The sequence below is a fragment of the Panthera leo genome, chromosome B1, assembly GCF_018350215.1.
Source record: "Panthera leo isolate Ple1 chromosome B1, P.leo_Ple1_pat1.1, whole genome shotgun sequence".
Classification (NCBI taxonomy): Eukaryota; Metazoa; Chordata; class Mammalia; order Carnivora; family Felidae; genus Panthera; species Panthera leo.
Window position 1 is genome coordinate 7,315,868 of NC_056682.1, and position 25,638 is coordinate 7,341,505.

A 25,638-nucleotide genomic window follows, 5' to 3' on the forward strand; every position below is an offset into this window, starting at 1 on the left:
TGACACTGCTCTGCGCCCTGGGGTTGCCCAGCGGGGAACCCAGTTTTCTGACTGCAGGGGACATGCAGGCTGGTAGACTTCAGACTCATACAGTGTGACACATCCTCGCAGGTAACTCACATAGCAACGTGCTCCCTCAATCTTCAGTTTTGTTTCTTATGATTGTATTTTGTACATGTCCCCAAAAGGGATATGATTTTACTTCCTCCCCTTCTCTCTCCCAACCCAACCACCCTTAATTATATCTTCCAATCAAAACTGGAGGGTGGAAAGAGATGTGTGTGTGGTTTGCATATGCATTTCCACGTGTTCAAGATGACGATCCAAATTCACATCCTAAGAGCGATCCACTCCAAATTCTATTACCTTCTTATCTGTGTATGTCGTGTATTGTGAGCCTGTGCACCTTACAGTATGAATTGTCTGAAAAGCGGCACCTTCTGAAAAATTTCCTGATGATTGTACCGTATTTATATAATCAGACTCAGAACATGGGATGACCGGCACATGTGAACGTAGGTATAAGGGTGAAATTGTATTTTTAATCCTCTAAACGTAACTCTATTAGCAAATACAGCAATAGAATTCTATTTGAAAGTGTCTGAAATGTGGTCCTTGGACACCAAAAGCTAAGTTTCTATAGATACGTGGTTCCCTTCTGAGTTTCAAAGGCACCTTGTAGAAGACTTTTGAAGAGAAACAGTAGTGTATTCTGGCTTAACTTGAACATGTCAAGTCACATTTTCAAAATGACAATACAGAATAAAATAAATACACTGTACGGAACGAAATCTCTTATTCAACTCTATTAATTCCTTTGGCGATGAGTTATGGAGAGACTTCATGATTTCAGTAAAATCTCAGACAAGTGAAACTCATGTAGTAATTCTCAGAATACATATTAAAGTAACATTTTTGAAAAATAAACTTGGTGTCACTGTCATGTTAGAGCTTATGCGCCTGTATTAAAGTTGTGTTGTGATTAATATAGAAATTAATGGGATTAAGGATAGTAGGGAATTGATACAACAAATATGAAAAGAGTCAAGATAAAGCCAATGAGACCGGAGATCAAACCTGTCTCCTATAAACTGGCAAATGTCACAGGATTTCAGAAACCCAGAACGTACTTAAACACGTACTTTCTAATAACACTGCTTAATCTCCATTCAAATCTGACTTCCTGTTAGCCTCTACTCGGCAATACTAATGGTTGGAGAGTTTGAAGAGTCAACATCTAGTTTAGCAATGCCCTTGAACTATGATTTGGCAGACATAATTATACCTTTACATCGAAGATGAAACAAAGCCAGGTCTAAAAATGTTAGAAAATAAAACCTGTTGAATATTAACTTATTTAAATCACTGAAGGAGGGGCGCCTGGGTGACGTAGTTGGATAAGCATCTGACTCTTGGTTTCGGTTCAGGTCATGATCTCGCAGGTCATGAGTTCAAGCCCCACTTCGAGCTCTGTGCGGACAGTGCAGAGCCTGCTTACAATTCTCTGTCTCCCTCTTTCTCAGCCCCCTCCCCGCTTACACTCTCTCTCACTCAAAAATAAATAAATAAACATTAAAAAAATAAATCACTGAAGGAATTGGAGTAAATATCCTTTAACAGCTGTTTACTCTTTAATAGAATTATTAAAGTTCATATCACTTTCACAATTATTTCGTCTTGCTCAACAAGTACTTAATGAGGGCCTAATACGGTAAAAATATATCAGAGGATTTCAGTCACAGAAAGCAATAAACACTTACCCCTTATTTTTCTCACAAGAAAACCAATATTCCTAGATGTGCAAATCTAGATGTGGAAATATCTAGATGTGGAAATCTATACAATATCTGGTCTTAAAACACACTTGATTGTCTACAGTAAACACTGTGTTTGACTCTACGAGAAAGGGAGATATTTCTTGGGTAATCTTTACTTTTTCTCTTTTCTGGAACTGGAATGAAGCAAATAAACAGATGAAGTTCACTGGGCCGTGTGGTTGCTAGCTCCAAATCTGTCAGTTCTCATGGCCTTATGCACCCAGTCTAGGTGACAAAGGTCTGCTGAGCCTCAAAGTATCCATACGTTAAGAATGCTCTGTGTACCGGGGCAGCTGGGTGGCTCAGTCAGTTAAGCGTCTGACTTTGGCTCAGGTCATGATCTCACGGTCCGTCGGTTCGAGCCTCACGTCAGGCTCTATGCTGACAGCTCAGAGCCTGGAACCTGCTTCAAATTCTGTGTCTCCCTCTCTCTCTGCCCCTCCCTGGCCCATGTTCAGTCTTTCTCTCTTAAAAATAAATAAAATAAACATTAAAAAGGAAGAAAAAGAATGTTGTGCGTACCAGCACCCATTCACCTTCAACACCGCTAATCTGTATGATTTGATGCAAGTCATTTTCCCTTCTTTGCCATTTGATTCTATTCTGTAAGAGGGCAGAGGCTGAGGGATTTGTCCAGCACCAATATGCCACTCACCGATGTGTCCCCAACCTAAATGTCACATTTGTTTAGCCATAAAGGGGGATTTATAGCACATTGATTAAAGGCACAGGCTTCTGAGCTGGATGGAGTCTGACTGCTCTTTATGTTGCTGTGTCTGCCTTTGTAAAAGGAGAACACCTGCGAAATTGATCTCACATGATTTAGTGAGGCTGCAAAGAGATAACACATAAAAATCATTTAGCAAAGACTCTGGCTCTTGAGAAGCACATTCAAAACATTAGCTGTCTTCATGCGAGAGCATTATTGTGATTATTGCCACTACTATAAAAATATACATTTTCCTGAATGATAGGACCATACAGAATAAGGGAATTAGACTTCACTTCACGTGTGGAGAAAATAAAAAGGAGGAGAAGTTCTCGAGTCTGGGCAAGTTATTCAAAGTGGGCTCCCACTCGAGGAGAAAGGCTCTAGAAAGCGTGGAAACCACCCGAAAACTGAAGAAATGTTGTTAGTGGAACTCCTTGGGGGAGCAAGAAGCCGTCTTGATTCACATTTTCATGATTTGCCATTGTAGATCTCAAGGCTAATTCATAGCCTCGAGAACGGGGAACATGATACGCGGCTGGAAGCACAGCGCTTCGGCCGCTGCAGGCCACATGGAAGTCCCGGGAGGGTAATGAGCATGCCTTCGCTGCATCCTGTCTATCTCGGTTTCTTTCGGTCCCAGGGGTTTTTTCAAAAGCTTCCTTTGAAGGTGCTGTTCACTGTAGAATGGGACTTACCATTCAACAGGTTTAGATTCCAAGTGGATTGGGACACTTTGAAGCGCGTGGTGGCCGCTACTTTGCGGGCCGATGGACGGCGTGACTTTGGAAACCACCACAAGGACTCACACTTGCTGTCCCCGACACGCTACAAGGCCAGAACTCTCAGGGCTGACAGAAGATATCTTTGCCGTGAGAAAGTATTTTCACGACGCCCAATTCATACGTGTTGTTCTAAGAAAGGCACAAAAGAACTTTTTTTTTTTTGGGAATTTTGAGCGCACACCCGTCATATTTCAGGGCGTAGCAGTTCGGGGTCACAGAAGTACCCAAATTAAACAAGCAAAAAATATAATTCTATCTTCCTATTTAATGTTTGATCTTAGAATCTGATAATTACCCACACTGAAGGATTATTCAAATTGATCAAGTGTAATCCTAGGTTAAAACAAAAAATCTCTGTATGTAATAAAATTCTCATAATTATCATTAGTTTATTTCTAGCTTTCCATTGCTAGCAACATGGCAGATGCTATTCTGTCACCTGAGGATTAAATAAATCAATGAACTACTCTCCTTCTCAACGGAGGAATAACGGACAGACAACATACCAGTATGAGGTGTATGGCATGATGATTTGATATTTACACGCACTGTGAAATAAACGCTCACTATAACCAGTAAGTCCAGTTAACGTCTGCCACCAGGCACGGTCATGTTGCTTTTCCTTATGATGAGAACTTTCATGAGCTACTCCCTGCACCACTTTAAAACGCACAATGTCAGATCATCAACTATAGTCATCGTGCGGGCAGAAATAGCTTGGAGCCCAGATGTACTGTGATGGAGAAGCCTCACTACGTGGACATTAGTGGGGGGAGCCCAGCCTCTCATAGCGGTTTTCGGGCGTGGCCACACAGGGGGACCATCTGGCGACTGTGAGAAAGACATGCCCCAGGCCTTGCCCGCGCAGATTGTATCTATATTTTAAAAAATCCCCCATTCACAGTCTCTCTCTCTCTCTCTCTCTCTCTCTCCGTTAGGTGATTCTAACGGACATCCGGTGTGAAGGGCTACTGCTCTACGCGAATCAATGAAGCGCTCATGAGCACATGTGATGCGAAGGCTTCTTTGACACTCATCTTTAGGCTCTTCGGAGCAGTACATCTGAAGTGAAAAAAGGTAAAGTGGGGACGATTTGCCAGAAATTTATGCCAGTGTCAGCCAAATGCACGCATGAATGAGGCACTGGACAGAAACCAAATTTCTAAACCAGGGTTTCTCCACTTCAGCACTATGGAAATTCGGGGCCAGCAAATTCTTTACGGGGGAGTGTCCTGTGCACAGCAGCACGGTTAGCGGCATCCCTGGCCTCAACCCACCAGATGCCAGCTCTGCAGCTGCCCACTACTCAATGTCCCCAGCGGGGAAAAGAGCCCCTGCTTGAGAACCGCAATTCTAACACGAAGAAATGCTAAGTCAAAGAAAAGCAAGCAAATCAATACCGGAATATGCTACCACTACAGATGCAAAATGGAACAGCACTAGCAATACTGAACTCAGAAGGCTCTCGAAAGTATATACCATGTGAAGTTTACGGCAGAAAAAAAAATCACGTAACATGATGTAAATTAACTTGAAAAGATGCAATCATCATCATCGCCCCAAACTACCTATGCACAAGTAGTGATCAGAAAATTGTTCTAAAAACTATTTGCTATGTGTATAGCAGCTTTATTCATAATTGCCAGAACCTGGGAGAAATGCAGATGTGCTGGACTCAGTGAATGGATAAATCAGCTGTGGTCCATCCAGACCCTGGAGTATCCCTGAGGACCAAAAAGAACTGAGCTATCAAGTTACGCCAAGACATGGAGGGAAGATTAAAAATGCTTTTTACTAAGTGAAAGAAGCCAAGCTGAAAAGCCTACCTACTGTGTGACATTCTGGAAGAGGTCAATCTATTGAGACAGTAAAAAGATCAGTGGTTGCCAGGGGTTAGAAGAGAGGAGGGGTGAACATGTGGAGCACAGAGGAGTTTTAGGGCAGAGAGACTACTCTGTATGATGCTGTAATAGTGGGTACGTGTCATTATACATTTGTCCAAACCCCTTGAATGTGCACCACGGGTAAAGTAATGTAAACTATGACTTTAGGTTCATTGGCCGTGGCAAAGGTACCAACCACTCTGGTGCAGGATTTTCATAGTGATGGAGGCCAGACATACGTGCGGGCAGGAGGTATACAGGGAATCTCGGTTTCCACTCAATTTTGCTGTGAACCTCAAACTGCTCTAAAAAATAATTTCTCCTTTTTTAAAACTTTAATTTTTTTTTATTTGTGTGTGTGTGTGTGTGTGTGTGTGTGAGAGAGAGAGAGAGAGAGAGAGAGAGAGAGAGAGAGGGAGAGAGAGAGACTGTGAGCAGGGGAGGGAGGCAGAGGGACAGGGAGAATCTTAAGCAGGCTTTCCGCCCAGTGTGCATCCCAATGTGGGGCTCAATCTCACGACCGTGAGATCATGATCTCTCTCTCTCTCTTTCTCAAAATAAATAAACATTAAAAAAAGAATTCTATTACTTCAAAACTGCTGGGCTTAAAAATCTTAAGTGTCGGAACAAACACAGACAAATTCCAACATCCACACTGATGTCACAACAGTAATGGGAAATTTTTAGAAATAAGAAAGCTTAATGATGTCACAGCACATACCCTCAGATTTCAAAATGTGAGACACTGAATGCCTCCCCAGTTGCAACGGAATAAAGAGATTTTTTTGGTTTAATATTTAACGGAGAAGACATTCAAAAAAAGTAAGTATGAGTTCGTGTTTAACGTATCGAATAACACCTGTTGACTTGTACTCAACTTGGTGCCATTTAATATTTAATTTATTTATTTTAATTTTTCTTAATGTTTATTTATTTTGAAGGAGAGAGACAGTGTGAGCGGGTAGGGGCAGAGAGAGAGGGAGACACAGAATCTGAAGCAGGCTCCAGGCTCTGAGCTGTCAGCACAGAACCCGACGTGATACTCGAACCCACGAACTGTAAGATCATGACCTGAGCCAAAGTCGGACGCTTAACTGACTGAGCCACCCAGGCGCCCCAATATGTAATTTAAATAAATATTGTTCCTTAAAGTATTTTAATAACTGTTCACCTGATGTCATAATACAAAGGTTAATACTGTGCTTTTACATTTAATGTGCCGCACATTCAGGGTTTTTTTGAATGACAGCACCTAAAATTCCGAAATGGATTTCAACTAGTTTTGATACGCAGGCGAGGAAATTTATAATGCAGATCAACTTCTGCTTTCAAGAGCATCCACTGAGAAAAGAGAGTATTGATCAGCATCCTCTATTCAGTGATATAATGCTGCTTTAAAATTAACTTCATTTGTGGGGCGCCTGGGTGGCTCAGTCGGTTGAGCGTCTGACTTCAGCTCAGGTCATGATCTCGCAGTTTGTGGGTTCGAGCCCTGCATCAGGCTCTGTGCTGATAGCTCAGAGCCTGGAGCCTGCTTCGGATTCTGTGTCTCCCTCTCTCTCTGCCCCTCCCCTGCTCAGGCTCTGTCTCTCTCTCTCTGTCAAAAATAAATAAACATTAAAAAAAATTAATTTCATTTGTGCTGATGTCAGTTCAGTTTGTAGCCATTTTACTTTCTATACAACCATCTTCTGGAAGCTTTTCACTTAATATGGTTGCTGCAAAAAAACTATTTCGCCTTTCAGTATTACTCAGTATTTCAAGAAATGCATGGGTGTAGCATCAATAGGACATTTTTAAAGTGAAGGAAGATACCATGGGCTAAGAGGTGAACTCACAGAACACAGAGTGGACTGTAAGGTACCATCTACCTACAAATGGGGGGAAAACAGAGTGGAAATAGGAAACAAAGGAAAAGGGTAGCAGGAGAAGGTGACTGAATCCCCACCCCCATTCACTCTGACCACAAGCCCCGCAGGACCAGCAAGGTGGGTAGAGAGGGTATCAGGTCCTGAGGCACCACAGCCCCCATCTGCTTCCGGGCAGTGTGGCTGTGCCCCTGGGTGTAGGGACAGACCTCTGCAGGTGCACAAGGATACAGCTCCGGCTCTTGCCGAGTTCTGCTCCTTCCCAGGTTGGGGGTGCTCCAGGCGTGGGTGGGGTGTCTTGGGGGGCCAACTCCCTCCTGCGTCCCCTCTGGAGGAGCCCACGCAGCATCTGGTCTTTTGGGCGGGACTGATGAACACTATTGTTACTATTATAGAAGAAAAGGTGGCTCGTGTTTTCGCTTTAAAAATTCTCATTTGAAATATCTTTGGGCCGTGTGAAAGGTCAGCAGATCATTATTAACCGTACAGAGATAGCAGTTTTCTTCTGTGATCTTTTACTTCTGCATACGACCCGAGGAAGTGATTTTACAATTCTCAATGAAACAGCATAATCAACTGCACCCTTCCTGGCAAAAGGTTGCTCCCCGATGGTGAAAATGTGCCTAGAGATAACGGTTTTCTCTATTATTTCACTAGTGCTTTAGCATCATGGACTCTCTGGGCTGGAACGAGCAGAAGGGATGATCTACTGTCTTCATTCTGTAACTGAGTCAAGTGTGAGCTCAAGGAGTCATGTGACTCGCTAAGGCCCACAGGTAGTATTGTGATGATTCCCGATGGTAGGAAACAGCCTATCACTAACTGAAATCACTATACTCTATCGGCGGAACATGAATCTCAAATCGCAACTTGCTTTGTTCATAGAGACAGGTATCTTTGCTTAGGGATCACTGACAAGTAGCCCAGAGAATAGTCATATTTTATTTTTGAAATCAACCAAAGACCTTTAACTTAACTACCTCCAGATCTGTAATTTGATATTACTGATCCTAAAAACTTCTTTCAATAAGCGTCATTCCAAAGAAATGAGCCTTACAAGAAATGATTCCAGGGCAAACTACGAACACCCACAACACAGGCAACCTTTCTGCAGATGATTATCACTGCTGACACTGAACAGCATGACAGAACTTGCTACAAGCTGGTAAAACAATAACATAGGTTTGGTGATGAACAGGTATTTTCAAACTTTTCTGTGAGATTGATATAAGTTATATCATTCCTTTTTAGAGACCTCTTATTTAATATGAAACATATGCTGCAATCACACAGATGTTCCTATACGACACCAGAAAAATAAGAAAACCATGTTTCTTATGTCTTTCAGCCAATAATGGAAGTTCCAACATTTCTTTATAGGAAAATTATTCTGCATAAATGCTCAAAAGTACTTGCAACTACATTACTCAATTTTTAAACCACTCTTGTGCTTTAACAGATCTACATGCATTGTTTGCCTTGCTGTAGTTCTAGACTATAAGTTTGATTTCCAGTAAATATCATTATCAGTAAGGATTAAAAATAGTACAATAGTAATAGCACAATTTAAAAAAGTTTTTTTTTAATGTTTATTTACTTTTGAGAGACAGAGATACAGAGCATGGGCAGGGGAGGGGCAGAGACAGAGGGAGACAGAATCCAAAGCAGGCTCCAGGCTCTGAGCTGTCAGCACAGAGCCTGACGTGGGGCTCGAACTCACAAACCGTGAGATGTGACCTGAGCCAAAGTTGGACGCTTGACCAACTGAGCCACCCAGGTGCCCCAGTAATAGTACGATATTTACCTTATGTCATATCAAACAGAAATTACATAATACAGTTCCCCCAAATTTACAGTAAAACAGAGCCATATATTTAAGGAGGAAAGACACACATACTGTCCATAAATGCAGATGGATTTTTTTCTGCTCTTCTAAATATCGTACGGGAATCCCAAAGCCCTTTGGAAAAAAAAAATCATAAATCAACCTACCGTTTTGCTGCCTCTAAAACAAAAACTAGTTGTGTTGCCTATGATTTGAGAATTTGCAGCTGAATTTTCACGTGGAATAATCTTAACTGAGAAAATAATATTTTTAAAATCGTAGATCGCCATCGCAGGGAGGGAACGTGACTGTGTTAAAAAAAAATACTTTAATTCTCGGCAGATGAATACAAACACCTGTGTGCTATTGAAAGAAACCCACGTGAACACAGACACACAACGTACCCAGGCGCTGACACATCTGCCGCAAGTGGTGATTTTGAAATCCCCATAGAGGTCTTTGATGGCGCCGGTGGTGAAGAAGCCTTCCACCATGAGCAGGATGCCGTACACAAAGAACGCAGCTGCAATGCCATAGATCACGTACTTGAAGATGTCAATCCTGGGGGAGAAGAGACAAAGGCGTGTATTTCAGCAACTCTTCATGCCTGATTGGTGGCAATTGATTCTCCTATGCTCATGGCTCCCTTGGAATGACAGAGATAGCGTATTTATGCCCATGATGGAGGCTGGATTTAAACACAGTTTTGCTTTATATGCCTAGTATCTGTATATACGTTTTGTTCTGCCCCTTCTAGTACCTGTTGATAGGGCTCTTCATCTTTGTTTACCCCTCTTCCCTTCCTGCCTCCCCTTCCCTGGTTCATGCCGAGGCAGTCTTGGAAAAGCAGTGAGTCACGCTGCTAGAGGGATTTGCTGAAATTCATTTGACAAGTAGGATTTTCATCATATAATTTCTCCAATTACGACAAAATGTCAGATATAAAGATTTACGTATATACTACTGAGTTCTGAAAACATATCAAAAGAGAAAGAAAGCTTCATGGTTAATGACGAATCCAGTTTTGATTACATAACCACCTCGTAATTTTTTTTATGATAGTCAATGGTCACTGTGTTTTATTTCATGCTTACTGTAAACAATGACGAGTATTTTCTGCTGATAATAATGTCAATAATGAAAAAATTATGTTTTTAAAGAAACGTTATAATTTTGAAAAATCAAGCCTTTTTTAGGCAGAATCACTAATGGATTTAGAATTCAGACACAGAACTGAGCCTGAGCTCAGTTATGGCATAAATACCACAGAGAATGGGCAGGTAGTCTTTCCTTTCTCACAGGTCAGTGCCCATGTTTTTAAAGGTGGGGAGACACATGTATTGTCTATAAATTGTAAATGGATGTTTCTGTTATTCTAGATATTGTATGGGAACCCCAAAGCCCTTTGGAAAGAAAAACCATAACTTATCTATTTTGCTGCTTCTAGAAACAAAACTACTTGTGTAGCCATGGTATGTGGAGAGGTATACATGTTAGCTAACAATCTGTTTTTTGTAGTCTTGATATCCTTTTGTACGAAAATTGCTCTTTCTTTCACATCGTCGTTTGTTTTTTCTCTTTTCTCTTATTATTGGAGTATGAATGGAGTAGACAGGGTGGAGACAAATGATGAGGACTGTTTACAAGAGGACAAATGAGGGATCAGAAGGCTTGATCAGCTGATGGAGATTCAGGAACTCCTGATGCTATGACAATGTTATTTTTAGTTGAATGCATGTAATAGCATTCACTGTACCAGGGCAATTGTTTAATGACTGATCTTCCCCTGTCTGAAAATCTAAACACTGCACAATTTTACTTATTAGGGGCAACGCAGCAGACGATGTGAACTTGTGAGCTCACCAGGCGTGTCAAAGAATCTGAGGATTTCGACTGATAGATCAGACTTTGAAGAGTTTGGTTTCGTGGGCTTCTCCATAAAATTTTCATGTTAAAATGACATACTTTAGGGGCGCCTGGGTGGCGCAGTCGGTTAAGCGTCCGACTTCAGCCAGGTCACGATCTCGCGGTCCGTGAGTTCGAGCCCCGCGTCAGGCTCTGGGCTGATGGCTCGGAGCCTGGAGCCTGTTTCTGATTCTGTGTCTCCCTCTCTCTCTCTGCCCCTCCCCCGTTCATGCTCTGTCTTTCTCTGTCCCAAAAATGAAAATAAAAAACGTTGAAAAAAAAATTTAAAAAAAATAAAATAAAATAAAATGACATACTTTAAAATAGATTTAAGTTTTTGTTTAGAAAGGATTTCAAATTTACAAAAGTGGAGGAAACACGAATAATATGAAGAAAAACTGTACATCCTTTATCTATTTGATAATACTTTACCTCATGTATTGTTTTCTTGTGTTTCTCTCTGGATAATTACACCTGGACATAGAGAAATTCTCCACCATATTGTTACTGACTTCAGGAAATCTAACACTGATACAATACTTGTGTCAAATCTATTATTGTATTCCAGTTTTACCAACTGGACAGACCCAGGGATGAACTTGATGGCATCTTCTCCCCCAATATGCGACCCAGTCTAGGGATACGTACTGCATTTATTTGCCACGTCTCTTTACTCTCTTTGAACCAGGAACACTCCCACAGATTCTTTGTCTTTATGACATTGGCGCAGGTGAGGAGTACAATCCCACTCCCTCCTCATTAGATAGAATGTTCTTCATTTTGAATTTGATGATGTTTCCTTATGACTAGATTCAGATTACTCATTCTTGGCTAGAATATGATAAAGGTGATACTCTGTGCCTCTGCCCCTCCGCAGTGATACTAATTTGCATCATCTAGTCAAGGTGACGTCTGATTTCTGTGCTGTGTAATTACTACTGCTTCCCTTGTAACTAATAAGTGATCCGTAAAGAGCCACTGGAGGACCATGCAAACACCCTGCTCCCCATCAAAACTTCCTGCCAGTGTTAGCAGCCACCGATGGATGGATCTTGACTAATCCCATCTTCCCACTGTGTTAACAAAACGCTCATTTTCTACCGGTAGCCCTCATTCACATTTACCAGTTGGCACTGGATATTCCAGTGTAAGCAAGAGCCCTCCCGTCTCCCCTTTTTACTTATTTGTTTTTGTCTATTTGTCTATTAATGATATGGACTAATGACGTCTGCTTCTTTCTCCTGAAGTTTATAAGGCACTACTATACTTAATTTTGGTGCTCAAACTGTTCTAGACTTGGCCAATGGGTGCCCCCAAAGCTGGCTCCTATATCTGTGTGACATTTGGCCATCACTTTTTGTGAAGTATTCCTTACCTTCTCACACAGCAAGAGGACCCAGCTCATTCGGTTTATATCTTCCTCAAGCCCCAATTAGGAATCCCTGTGCCAAGCCCTGGTTCTTTATTTTAATGTTTATTTTATTTTATTGAGATAGAAAGAGAGGCAGAGAGAGGGAAGAGAGAATCCCAAGCAGGTTCAGTGTTGTCAGTGCAGAGCCCGACGTGGGGCTCAATCTCATGAACTGTGGGATCATGAGCTGAGCCAAAAGCAAGGGTTGGTCTCTTAACCAACTGAGCCGCCCAGATGCCCCAGGCCCTGGGTCTTTTAATTAGTAGTATTGGAGATCAAGATGTGGGTAGTATGTGTTCTCACTGCTGCTGTGGTGTCTGTGGTTATTTATACACCTAGACATTCATATATGCATGTCCATAAACATGTTACATCCCTATGCACATCTATGTACATGTGCACACGTCTGCATATCACACACACGTATTTTAGAAATCTCAAATTCAGAGTGATATTTCCAAATCCAATCGATTTCCACAGGGTTCTTGGTTGCCTTCCTCCAGTCTATGTTGTATGTCCTCCTTCCTTAATGAGAATCCTGATTCCCAAGAATACACATGTATTCTTTTGTTCAATTTGTAATAAGCCTAAAGTTACTTCAACATTATTTCATCCAAAGTATTATAAAAACAAAACCTACTTAAAAAGAAGTCAGGGGGCACCTGGGTGGCTCAGTCAGTTAAGCACCAACTTTGGCCCAGGTCAGGATCTTGCGGTTCATGGGTTCGAGCCCTGCATTGGGCTCTGTGCTGACAGCTCAGAGCCTGGAACCTACTTCAGATTCTGTGTCTCCCTCTCTCTGCCCCTCCCCTGCTCATGCTCTGACTCTCTCAAAAATAAATAAACAATAAAAAATTTTAAAATGAAGAATTTAGGATGTTTGCAATTGCCCTTGCCCTCCGCCTAACACTGAGAGTATACAAATGCCGTGTTTCTAAATTACTTAGATAAGTGAATTCTTTTTTCTTCCCTTCTTTGTGGTTATGGTATTCATTTGAAATGCAGTGGGGGTCTATTTGTTTTAGTTTGTTTCAGTTTTAGGTCCCCCTTCCATCCATATTGACTTAATTTCATTTTTGAACATGTAAAACATCATCATGCTTCTAAGAGTCAAATCTGTATAAAAACATACACCCAGAGAAGTGTCATGACCTTCCCTATCCCTTCCAACCTGTTCCTTGTTCATTGTTTCCTTGTAATCCTTCTGTTTTTTTTTAATGTAAAGGCAAGTGTGAATGTATGCATGTGTGTGTACATATTCCTGTTTTCCCTTCTTTTTTACATGGGAGGGAGCATATACATAGGCTCTTTTGCACTTAGCTTTGACCAATCAATAATATCCTCTAAAATTACTCCATTTCAGTTCACAGCAATATTCCTCATTATTTTTGACAGTTGCATGTACTCCTAGTATAATATATATACATATATTATTTATTCACCAGTATTCTATGCTTGCACGTTTAGATAGTTACCAATATTTTGCAATCACAAACAATACCGCAATGAACAATCTTGTAGAAATGTATTAAAATAGTTGATAGTATATCCTTAGGGTAGAAGGATCGATCAGTTGGAAAGGGAAGGTGTGTAGCTTGGTTAGAAACTGCCAGATTCCTCCCTGTAAGGGCTGTGCCCTTGTATGTATGAGAATCTGTTTCTGCACAACCTCAACCAAAGAGTGTATCGTCAAGCTTCTAAACTTTTGCCAAGCTGATGGGTGATAACTGGTATTGTAGTCTTCCTTTATTTATCTTAGTAAGAGTGAAATTGATCACCTTTTTATATGATCATGGGCAATATTAATCTTTTTGTGAACCATTATGTGTTTTGCCCACGTCCTATATCCACCTCAATTTTTTAAATACATTTGCTTAGTAGAGCTATTTGACTTTTACCTATAATACTAAATTGCTAAATTTTCTCCTACTTTGCCATCTGTCTTTTGACACTGCTTATGGCATTTTGCCATAAAACTTAAAAAAACTTTGATGTTGTCAAAGTTATCTGTCTTCTTTTTCATTACACTGGGATTTTTGTCATAATACCCAAGCTACCGACGAATTCACCCATGTTTTTTTCTAGTGTGTGTATCATTCCGTTTTAGTACATTTAGACTTCCGATCAATTTGGTGTTTATATTTTGGGAAGTGCAAGAATTGGACCTAATTTTATCTTTTTCAAAACGGGCTGTCTATAACACCTTGGAGATTCTCAGACGTGGATGCTTCTCTGGGGGGTGGGGAGGCTAGCGGCACCCATATTTTATAGGTTTATGTTAGTTTCAATATCAGAGAGTGCAGCAGTATTGTTAATTGTATCCGATGTTATATAATGGCATTATTATAACAAGTCGTCTTCCTGAGACACATACTGGAGGATTTGGGGGTGACATGATATGACATCGGGGATTCGCCTGATAAAACTCCAGATATTTACGTACCCCTTACGAAGTTAAGAAAGTCAAGAGCACAAGGAATCAAAAGTAAAAAAAAAAAAAAACAAACAAAACAAAACAAAACAAAAAAAAAAAAAAAAAAGAAAAAAAAAGAGAGAGAGAGAGAAAAGGCTGTCTGGTTGTCCCAACATCATTAAGAACACCATTGAAAGGGATTAAGAGTACGCTTATCGTGATGCATACTGAGTACAGAATACAGAATTGTTGAATCACTATGTTGCACACCTGAAACGAATATAACACTGTATAGCTTAATAATACTGGAATTAAAAAAAGAGACCACCTTTGCTCTACTGATTTGAGGGCTCTCTCCATCATGCACTTGTCTTCTGGATCTAAATGTTTCTATTTCTCTGCTTTCCTTTCCATTCCATTTAGGGGCTTTGATTATGTTTTAATATCTGGTAGGGTTAGATCCCCTCATGGATCTTCTTCAGTGATTTCCTAGCTGATCTTGTGTTTTTCTTCCACATGAATTTTAGGGTTGACTTGTCTAGCTCCACAAAGAAAAACAAAACTCACTGGAATTTTATTATGGTGCATTGAATCTATACACTAATTTTGAGAGCACTAACATGTTCGTGATCCTATCCAAGAACATGGGGTACCTTTTCATTTGTTAAAGTCTACTTTTCCATCTTTCAGGAAAGTTTTATAGTTTGATTCCTGTACGTTTTGAGCCTTTCCTATTACATTTATTATTTAATTTTTGGTGGTCACTGTAAAGCAAATTTTCCTCTACCAGTACATCTAATAGGTTATTATCTGTCTCTACAAATGCTATTAATTTTCACATGTAAATTTCATATCCTGCTTCACTGCTAAATTCTCCTATTATCTGAATTCGTTTTATCACTGATTCTCTCAAATTTTCCACATACACCATCATGTCATCTGCAAATGACATGAAACAGAGGTAGTTTTCTTGTTTTCCAATTCTTACCTTCCTGATTATTTTTCTTAATCTGAGTTGACAAACATATCCAGAACATGTTAAATAGAAAGAGTTCATCCTTGCTTTCTTTGTTCCTGACTTTAGTAGGAAGGAGTAATATTTGGGGTTTAGAGTTATGGCATATATATCGATATATATATATGTGATATATATATAGATATATATATCAATATATATAATATATATATGAAAATATCCATCTATACTTATGTCTTGAGTTTATTAGGAAATGTAGCAATTCAGAAAACTTACAGATTGGAATAAAAACAGTCAGCAACAGATTTTGTGTGTGTGTGTGTGTGTGTGTGTGTGTGTGTTTATTTTAGGTCTTATGGAAATGGGATCTAGTCCCTATCTTAACCTAGAATGATGCTTTTCTTTTTGGCTTCTATATAGTCTTTTTAAAATTTTTAAAAAATTAAAAAAAATTTCTTTTAAATTTATTATTGACAGAGAGAGAGAGAGAGAGAGACAGAGCATGGGGGGGAGGGGAGGGAGGGGCAGAGATGGAGACACAGAATCCAAAGCAGACTCTGGGCTCTGAGCTGTTAGCACAGAGCCCGACACAGGGCTCGAACTCACAACCCATGAGATCATGAGCTGAGCCGAAGTCGGACACCCAACCAACTTAGCCACCCGGGCGCCCCTGGCTCCTATATATTCTAATGTCCCAAGTTGCTGCTTATGCTCGCCTGTGTTCCTCTCACAGCAAAAAGGAGGTGATCACAAGTGTCTCGAGAAAGGACTATACAGTCATATTTACTGTGCTCACGTATTGCCAGACATTTCTAATATATTCATACTTAGAAAAAGCTTTTACAGGTAGCAACTATTTCAAGAGCATAAAACAGTGTTGGTGACTGTGGTAGGTTAAAAAAAAAATGCTTCCCTCCAAATATATTCACTTCCTAACCCCTGAAACATCTGAATATTACCTTATATGGCAAAGAGTGAATTTTACCTTCTGTGGTGCACATGGTGATAAGTTAAAGATCTTGAGAGAAGCTTATCCTGGAATATGCAGGTGGCCCCTCAAGGCAATCACAGGTATCTTTTATTTATTTATTTCTTGAATTTAAAAAAAAAAATTTAATGTTTATTTATTTTTGAGACAGAAACAGAGCATGAGTGGGGAGGGGCAGAGAGCGAGTGAGACACAGAATCTGAAGCTGGCTCCAGGCTCTGAGCTGTCAGCATACAGCCCGACACTGGGCTTGAACGCACCAACCGTGAGATCGTGACCTGAGCCGAAGTCGGGACGCTTAACCAACTGAGCCTCCCAGGCTCCCCAATCACAGGTATCTTTATGAGAGATGGGGCACGGGGAGTTTTGAGAGAGACATTTGCAAGAGGAGATACTATTCAGATGGAGGCAGAGACTGGGCCTCAGATCAAGGAGCGCCTGCACCAGGACCGGAAGAGGCAGGGAACAGAACCCCGCCCCTAGGGACAGAGTGCACTTCTGCTGACACCTTGGCTTCAGACCTCTGGTCTCCCCAGCCGTGAGAAAATAAGGCTGGTGGTTTTAAGCCAGCGAGTTTGTTATGGCGGACCCAAGACACTCAGGCAGTTACTTTATTTCTTTACTTCTTCAGTATTTCTCTCACTCTAAGGATGGTTTTAAATTAATTTGGACACTGTCTAATGCACTTGTATGTTACAGACTATAGAATAGAGTAGTTTGACGGTCATGCAGACAAGTTGCTGGTGCATAAATAGCAGCTCTTTTTTGAAGTTTGAAAATGGTTGTTTTTAAAAAAGTAGAAAAATGGCTGCTTCCTCCTAAGCACCTAAAACCAGTGAATTACTGAGTAGGAGGTGAGTGGCTTTTCCAGCTCAGTTATATATATATCCTATTCAACTTCAGTAAAAAAAAAAAAAAAGCATCAGCAATTTTAGAGACTACTTGAAGCTGCTTTGGAACCTTCACAGTTGTGGAGAATATTCATATTTTATTAGTTTTTATTGAGGCAAAAAACACATAACATGAGCTCTACCCCATTGACCAATGAAGTGTGTAACACAGAATTAACTATAAGCACAGTGTCTAGAACTCGCTCGTTCTGCGTAACCGAAAGTCTAAACCCCAGTGAACTCGTTCTCGTTCTCCCTGGCCCTTGGCCAACACCATGCTACTTTCTGCTCCTATGAGTTTGACTTAAATTATTTCACCAATGTTTTATAGTTTTCAGCATATAAATGTTTCACCTCCTTGCTTAGGTTTATCACTAAGTATTTTATTCTTCTTGATTCTATCGTAAATGAGAAGGTATCAATATGAATTCAAGGCCTCTTCAATTTCCTAAAACTTGTTGTGTGACCTAACATGGGACCAATCCTGGATGATGTTTGATGAGCACTCAAGAAGAATGTGTATTCTGCTGTTGGGTGGAATGTTCTAGATAAGTCTATTAGGCCCATTTGTTCTATAGTGTTGTTCAAGTCCTCTATTTGTTACTAACCTTCTGTCTGGTTGTTCTATCCAGTATAGAAAGTAGAATACTGAATTCTCCTACCATGATTGTGATGCTATCTAGTTCCTCTTCACATCTGTCAATATTTGCCTTATATATTTGGGTGCTTGGATGTTGTGGACATATACATTCCTGGTGAACTGACATAGTAATCATTATAAAATGTCCTTATTTGTTTTTTTCCTTTCTCTTTCTTTCTTTCTTTCTTTCTTTTTCTTTCTTCCTTCCTTCCTTCCTTCCTTCCTTCCTTCCTTCCTTCCTTCCTTTCCTTCCTTCCTCCCTCCCTCCCTGCCTCCCTCTCTTTCCTTCTTTCCTTCCTTCTTTCCTTCCTTCCTTCCTTCCTTCCTTCCTTCCTTCCTTCCTTCCTTCTTAGAGAGAGGGAGCAAGAGAGCAGGGAGGGGCAGATGGAGACGGAGACACAACCTATGCTCAGATCTCATGACTGTGAGATCATGACCTGAGCTGAAATCAAAAGTCGGATGCTTAACTGACTGAGCCACCCAGGTGCGCCTTTCTTGTCTCAAAATTTTGATAGGTTTTGAAGTTTATTTTGATTGATGTAAGAATGGCCATTCCTCCTTTATTTTCGTTATCACTTACATGGAATATCTTTTCTCATGCTTTACGTTTAGCCTGTGTCTGTAAATCTAGAGCAATTCTCTTTCAGATCACATATATTTGGATCTTACTTATTATCCATTTAGTCACTCTATGTCTTTGGACCGAGGAGTTTAATCTATTTATCTTTAAAGCTATTATTGACAGTGAATGACTTACTATTGCCATTTTAAATTGTTTTCTATCTGTTGTGTAACTTTTTGTCTTTCTTTTCCTCTTTTCTATTTCATTGATTTTTTGTAGTGACATGTTGTGATTCCTTTCTTCATTTCTTTTGTATGCCTTTTATGGATATTTTCTTTGAGGTTACCATGTTTCTTACATAAAATATTTTATAGTTAACAATCTATTTTAAGCTAATAACAACATAACTTCTATCACAAATAAATAACCTAAATTTACTTTTCTTCCCTCCACACTTTATGTTTATTGACGTCATGAGTGAAACCTTTTAATATTATGTATCCATTAACACACTTTTATAGTTTACAGTTTTTTTTATACCTTTGTCTTTTAACTTCTATGCCAGAATTAAAAGTGATTTACATGGGGCACCTAGGTAGCTCAGTCCATTAAGCATCCAACTTTGGCTCAGGTCATGATCTAGCGGTTCATGAGTTCGAGCCCGAGTCAGGCTCTGTGTTGACAGCTCTGAGCCTGGAGCCTGCTTTGGATTCTGTGTCTCCCTCTTTCTCTCTCTCTCTGCCCCTCCCTGGCTTGCACTCACTCTCTCTCTCTCTCTCAAAAATATGTAATAAAAAATTTTTAAAGTGATTTACATGCTAGCATTACGGTATTCCAGTATTCTGTATTTGTCTATACATTTACCTTTACCAAGTGAGCTTTATACTTTTGTAGGTTTTTTTGGTTGCCTTTTAACCAAATTATTTCAATTTGGAGGGCTCCCTTTAGCATTTCTTGTAAGGTAAGGCCAAGGGTGAGAACACTCTCAGCTTTTGTTTATCTGGGAAATTTTGAAATTTCTCCTTCCTTTTTGAAGGATAATTTTGGCAGACACAGTATTCTTGGCTGGCAGTTTCCTTCTTTCAGTAATTCGAATATATCACTCCACTCTGCGAGGTGAGAGAGCCTTCCACCTCCAGACCCTTAACTCACCCACAATTTCAAGTCTGTTTTGCACATAAAATGATAGTCTCAGGTTCCATGGATGAGATTCTGGATATCTTTGGGGGCCTTTATGTAGCCTGCCGCAAGCTATGTACCTGATCGACATTTCTAGACACTCAAATATTCTTACATGAAGTTTTCCTCAAACAATCTGAAGAAGGACATTTGCTAGAAGGACATTCATTTCAAAATGTTAAATTATCCAAACATTTAAATTTTGATATACCTGACATCATCTGACTGGTCTGAATCCCTCTTTCCCTCAAAAGTACTTGCAATGTATGAACTTAACAAAGAACTTGAAATATGATATTAGAAAAATTAAATTAAATGAGTTTTCTGTCAATGATATGTCAACAAAATGCGTTAATTACCCCTCTAATCATGAAGTCACTGATTGTGTCCATAGTAGGATGAAATGACAGAGACTATAAGAAAACTCTTTATTTCACTACTCTCGCTTTCCAAAGCAAAATCTATATTATCCTACTTCTTAAAGAATTCCTGAAAGTACTTAACCTCCTTTCTAAATGCAAACTTCAAAATTTGATAATGTTTCTAGAAACAACTGTCCTATGGATTTAAAAGCAATATATATTCTTTGTAGAGAAGAATAAAATTAAAACCAGAAAATCAGATTATTCACTTTTTATCCTCCCAAGTTTTTTCCCCATAGGAACTACAATTAATTTCAAAAGTTATGATGATTATATACTCCCTTACAAGCTTCATTTTTGGTCAATATACTCTGAAAATATTATCTAATTTATCTAATATTTTTTAAAGATTATGGCCCATTCTATCATTTGAAGGTATCATGATATATTTTACCAATGCTCTACTTTTGGTGAATGGCAGGAAGAATAACAGCCCCCCAAAGATGTTTGTACCTAATCTCCAGAACCTGCAAATAGGTTACCTTGGTCAATGAGACTCGGCAAATGTGGTTAAATTAATGATTTGAGATTTGGAAGTGATCCTGCGTTAAGTGGGTGGGCCCAATATAATCGCAGGGGTACCAATAAGTGAAAGGATGATGCAGAACAGTCAGAGTCAGATTCAGAGAGAGATCTGAGAATGCGATAGTGCTGGCTTCGAAGAGGGAAGGGGGTCACGAGCCAAGGAATGCAGGTGGCCTCTGGAAGCTGGAAGAAGTAAAAATACAGATTCTCCCCTAGAGCCTCCAGATGGAGCACAATCCTGCCAATACCTTGATTTCAGCCCATTTCAATAAACCCAGTAAGACCAATTCCGACTTCCCAGAACTGGGAAGAAAAAAAAAATAACCTCAAAACAATAAATATGTGCTTTTTTAATTCACTAAGTTTGCTGTAATTTGTTAGAGCAGCAATAGGAAGCTAAGGCATCACTATTACAAATAGCATGATAATAACGATCATTTTAGATAAATCTTTGTAAAGGATGTATTGTCAACATGGTATCCAGAAGGTCTGAAGCAAACTAAAAATGCATTGGTAACAAGTAAGACGACTTATTCTGTTTCCCAATACCAGGTATTATTATTTAATTTTTCTGATAATTTGACAGTAAAAACAATGGTATTATTTAAATTAATTTTCTTAGTTCAGTAGTGTGGATGAACATATATTTACACGCTATTAACCATTTGTATTCTTCGATGAAATACGTTTTCATATTTTGCTAGAATATGTATCCTTTTGTTGTTGAATTAATTCTGCCTTTATTAAAATTAGGACCTCTCCTCATGTAAGTGGTAAAAATTTTTCTCAGTTTTGTGTATCTTTTACTTTTTTAAAGTACTTCAATGAGTAGAATTTAATATATATAAAATCCATATATATTTTCTTTTGTGATCTCTTCTATTTCTTAGATACTTTTCTATTTCTTAGATACTTTTTGCCCCATAATAGATGAAATCTTAATCTATTTTTCTTCTGACTGTTACAAAATAGTTTATTTTTAAATTTTAACTTTCAGTTCATCTGGAAGTTTTTTGGTAAAAATGTGACTAGGGACATAATTTTATATATACATATAACTACTTACATACACTTAATTCTTTTTTTCCCCCCTCTCTTTTCTGGCCCATTTGATATATTTTTTATGCCTGTGCCAATACTCTTATAATATTAATTATTGTAGCTTCTCCATTCCCTCTGTTTCTTAACCTGAAATCAATTCAAGTACTAACTATCCATTCTTGGATTCCTATCTGTGCAGTCTGATACGGAAGGCACTTTGCTCACATACCTTTCCCATGTCAGTGTCCGGGGAAAATAAATTTATCTTGCTCTACACTGGATCCCTAAGGATTAGCACAGCAATTAGCAAATAGTATGACCCACTATTTTTGGCTGAATGAGTGAATTCATTTTAAAACCAATCACACAAAAGCTTGAAAAATGATATTTGCATATTTGAAAACAAAAGCATAGAAATAAAATAAATGCAATAAGTTTTAAATATATGTATATATTTAAATATATGTAAATATATTTCCATACTTGCTATATAACCCAATTTGCAAAACAGGCAGAAACACTCAGCTGTTCTGGAATAAAAGACTAAGGTTTAGCAAGTGAGTTACAGGTTGTAAGCATGTCAGAACTGGAAGTTCATTACCAGCTTTGTCTGAATACTTCATTGACAGGCAAATCAGTGCATTCCAAGGCAGACCAAGTACTCTTTAGAAAACTCTTGACTTTTGAAAAGTTCTTTATACTGAGTCAAAAAACTATTTCCTTATAAATTGAAATTCATTGACCTAAATCTCTCTCTGAACCACAAAGCAAGTTTTCCTCTACCAGATAACCTTTCAATTTGTATTTGAATGAAATCATCATATTCTTATCTGTAAACATTTTTTTTTCTAAAGTTGCTGTTTCCCTGGATGTTAAAAAAGAGAACAGGGGCGCCTGGGTGGCTCAGTTGGCTGGGCGTCCAACTTCACTCAGGTCATGATCTTGCAGTACATGGGTTTGAGCCCTGCGTCGGGCTCTGTGCTGACAGCTCAGAGCCTGGAGCCTGCTTCGGATTCTGTGTCTCTCTCTCTGCCCCTCACCCGCTTATACTCTGTCTGTCTCTGTCTCTCAAACATAAATAAACATTTAAAAAATTAAAAAAAAAAAGAGAGAGAACAGAAATTAGATCTTTGAATTCTAATCGAGTCTGAAGCCTACTCTGGTGCTTACCTTGGTTGGAATATCTACTCTAGTCAAATAGTCCACCATAGGGGGTATTGTGTGCAGGGACAGACTTTAGGAAGTGTGACAGTGGCCATCATCATGATCGTAACAGCAGCAGTGTCAGCAGTATGTTCATAAACAGGTGTGTAGCCTTAATAGGTGCTAGTCCTGTTAGAATTGTTTTAAAATATCAACTCATTTTATCCACATACCAACCTTAGGAAGTTGGCAGCGTTAGTTAAGTTCCTTTCACTGATGAGGGACTGAGGCAGACAGGTTAAACTTGTCCAAGGTAAGAGAACTAGAAAGGGGCAGGGGCGCCTGGATGGCTCAGCTGGTTAAGCATCTGACTCTTGGAACCGACTCCTGGTTTTGGTTCAGATCGTGATCTCACAGTTCATGGGATTGAGCCCCACGTACGTCTCCTCACTGATGGTATGGTGCCTGTTTGGGTGTCTCTCTCTCTCTGTCTCTGTCTCTCTCTTTCCCTCTCTCTATGCCCCTTCCCTGCTCCTGCTCTCTCTCTCTCTCCGTCTCTCCAAATAAATAAACTGAAAAAAAAAAACAAAAAAAACAAACCAACGATATAAAGGGGCAGATACCACATGAAACTAACCCAGTGAGTTTGACCCCAGAACCCGGGCTCTTATATCCACCACACTCTGTTGTCTCTCCATCTAACATCTTCATGGTTTATATACTGGGTTTCATCGTTGATGTTTTATATTAATGAAGTGGGTTTTTTCTTTTTCTTTTTCTGACACTTATTTGAGGACTACTGGTCTGGCTGAAATACTGCCTAAGGAGATCCTCTCTGGTCACTGTACCAGAAGTAAGGAATTCAGTATGGTTTTCCTAACATAAGTTCTAGATGAGACTGAAATTATTTTTGAATCTCCAATTCAATAATCAGTATCTCCAACTCAACAATCTCCTATCAGTACTAATTTGTCTGGTCTTCAAAACGCTTGTAAGTAGAAGACTCCTGCAATTTGGTTTGACTGTCAATCTCCCAGGTCAGACGGGTACACTGCCGTGATTTCTGTCAGCCTAAGAAACCTGGTTTTGTCTTGCCATGAGTTCCTACTTTCTTTTCCCTTCTCATTCCCATCCATTAAGTGACTGAAAACTGTTTTCTACATCATTTAGTTCCAAGAAAGAAACATGTGAACTATAAGCAGACTTAAAGATTTACATACATAGGAAGTTGAGAGCAAATCCAATATATCTATTTTATCTGAGCTTACTGTCTGCTTTTGTTTTAGGCAAACAAAGATTCTTTTTTTTTTTTTTTTTTTTTTTTTTTTTAGAGAGAGAGAGAGAGAGTGCACGAGTGGAGGACAGAGGCAGAAGGAGAGAGGGAGGGAGAAAAAGTGGAGGCTTGGCGGGGGGGGGAAGAGACAGGGAGAGGGAGAGAGAGAGAGAGAGAGAGAGAGAGAGAGAGGGAGGGAGGGAGGAGGAGGGGAGAGAGAGAGAGAGAGAGAGAGAGAGAGAGAGAATATCTTAAGCAGGCTCCACACTCGGCCCAGAGCTTGACACGGGGCTCAGTCCCACAGCCCTGGGATCATGACCTGAGCTGAAATCAAAAGTTGGATGCTTAACCAACTGAGCCACCGAGGTGCCCCAAGATTAATTTTTATGTGTGCATTAAATATCAAAGAATTCATTATCTAGTAACCTCAGTTTTTGACATCTTAGCTTCAAGTCACAATAATAAAACTTTGAACACAAAACACATTCACTTTGGAAATCAATGGTACCAGATCCTAGACCCTCTCCATGATTTATCAAAACCCAAATATAATCCCTGTCTAATAAGTTACAGGAGGGTGTATTTGTGAATAAGACTGTCTCTAGCTCAGTCTTACTGAAAAAGCCAAATCACTTAGCAAAATTAGTGGTTTGGATATCTGAGATCTAATTTTCTAATCAGTTTCCACGTTGCACTGTCCTCTATGAATCTGTCCTGCAGAAGTGAAATGCTTACCCCACTTTCTTGCTCACTCACCAAATGAAACTGATGGAACACAGAACACCTTATCAAGTGGCTCTCAGGTGAGGAAATCTGAATCATGGATCAGAAAATGATCTCTTGGCCATACAGCAGAGGGTGGTGGAGTGGTGGACCGGTTCCCCATGTTGAGGGGCCTTAAACGGCTATGCCAAACTAAAAAAAAGTTATAGTCAGAGGATAAGACTATCTATCCCCTAAGGGAAGCAGTGGGCTAGGCCACACACTCATCGTCACAACACTTTGGAGCCAACAAATAACCATGGACTTAGTAAGGATGAAAAGTTCCTCAGAAACCAAGTTGAGGAGGAGGGACAGCGCGATACTTAAAAACAGATCAACAGGTCACTAAATCTTTGAGCAATTCCCTCTCCTCTCTCTCTCTCTGGGGGTCTCCCCTTCCAAAGGGAGTAGGACAAAATGATTTGATGGGTGACATCAGCTGAGGATCGAGGAGCCGCATGTCAATCGCCTTCCCCTGTTGAAGGCTGGCGCTACTGGGAATTTCGAGTCCCAAACGCAGACTGCGTGACCGTGGAGATTACTCCTTTATTGGTTTTTAATATTTATAAACTTGTTTATTATTTACATGCAAACTTATTTATGAGAAGTCAGTTTTGCATG

At 39.7% G+C, this 25,638-nt stretch overlaps 1 protein-coding gene across 1 annotated transcript in view; it reads right to left on the reverse strand.

The window, feature by feature from the left end:
• Positions 1-25,638, reverse strand: part of GPM6A (glycoprotein M6A) — a 351,752-nt gene that overhangs the window by 15,934 nt on the left and 310,180 nt on the right. The window contains exon 3 of the mRNA XM_042934207.1: positions 9,292-9,448. Within this exon, the coding sequence (XP_042790141.1) occupies positions 9,292-9,448 (157 nt within the window). The remainder of the gene's footprint in view (positions 1-9,291; positions 9,449-25,638) is intronic.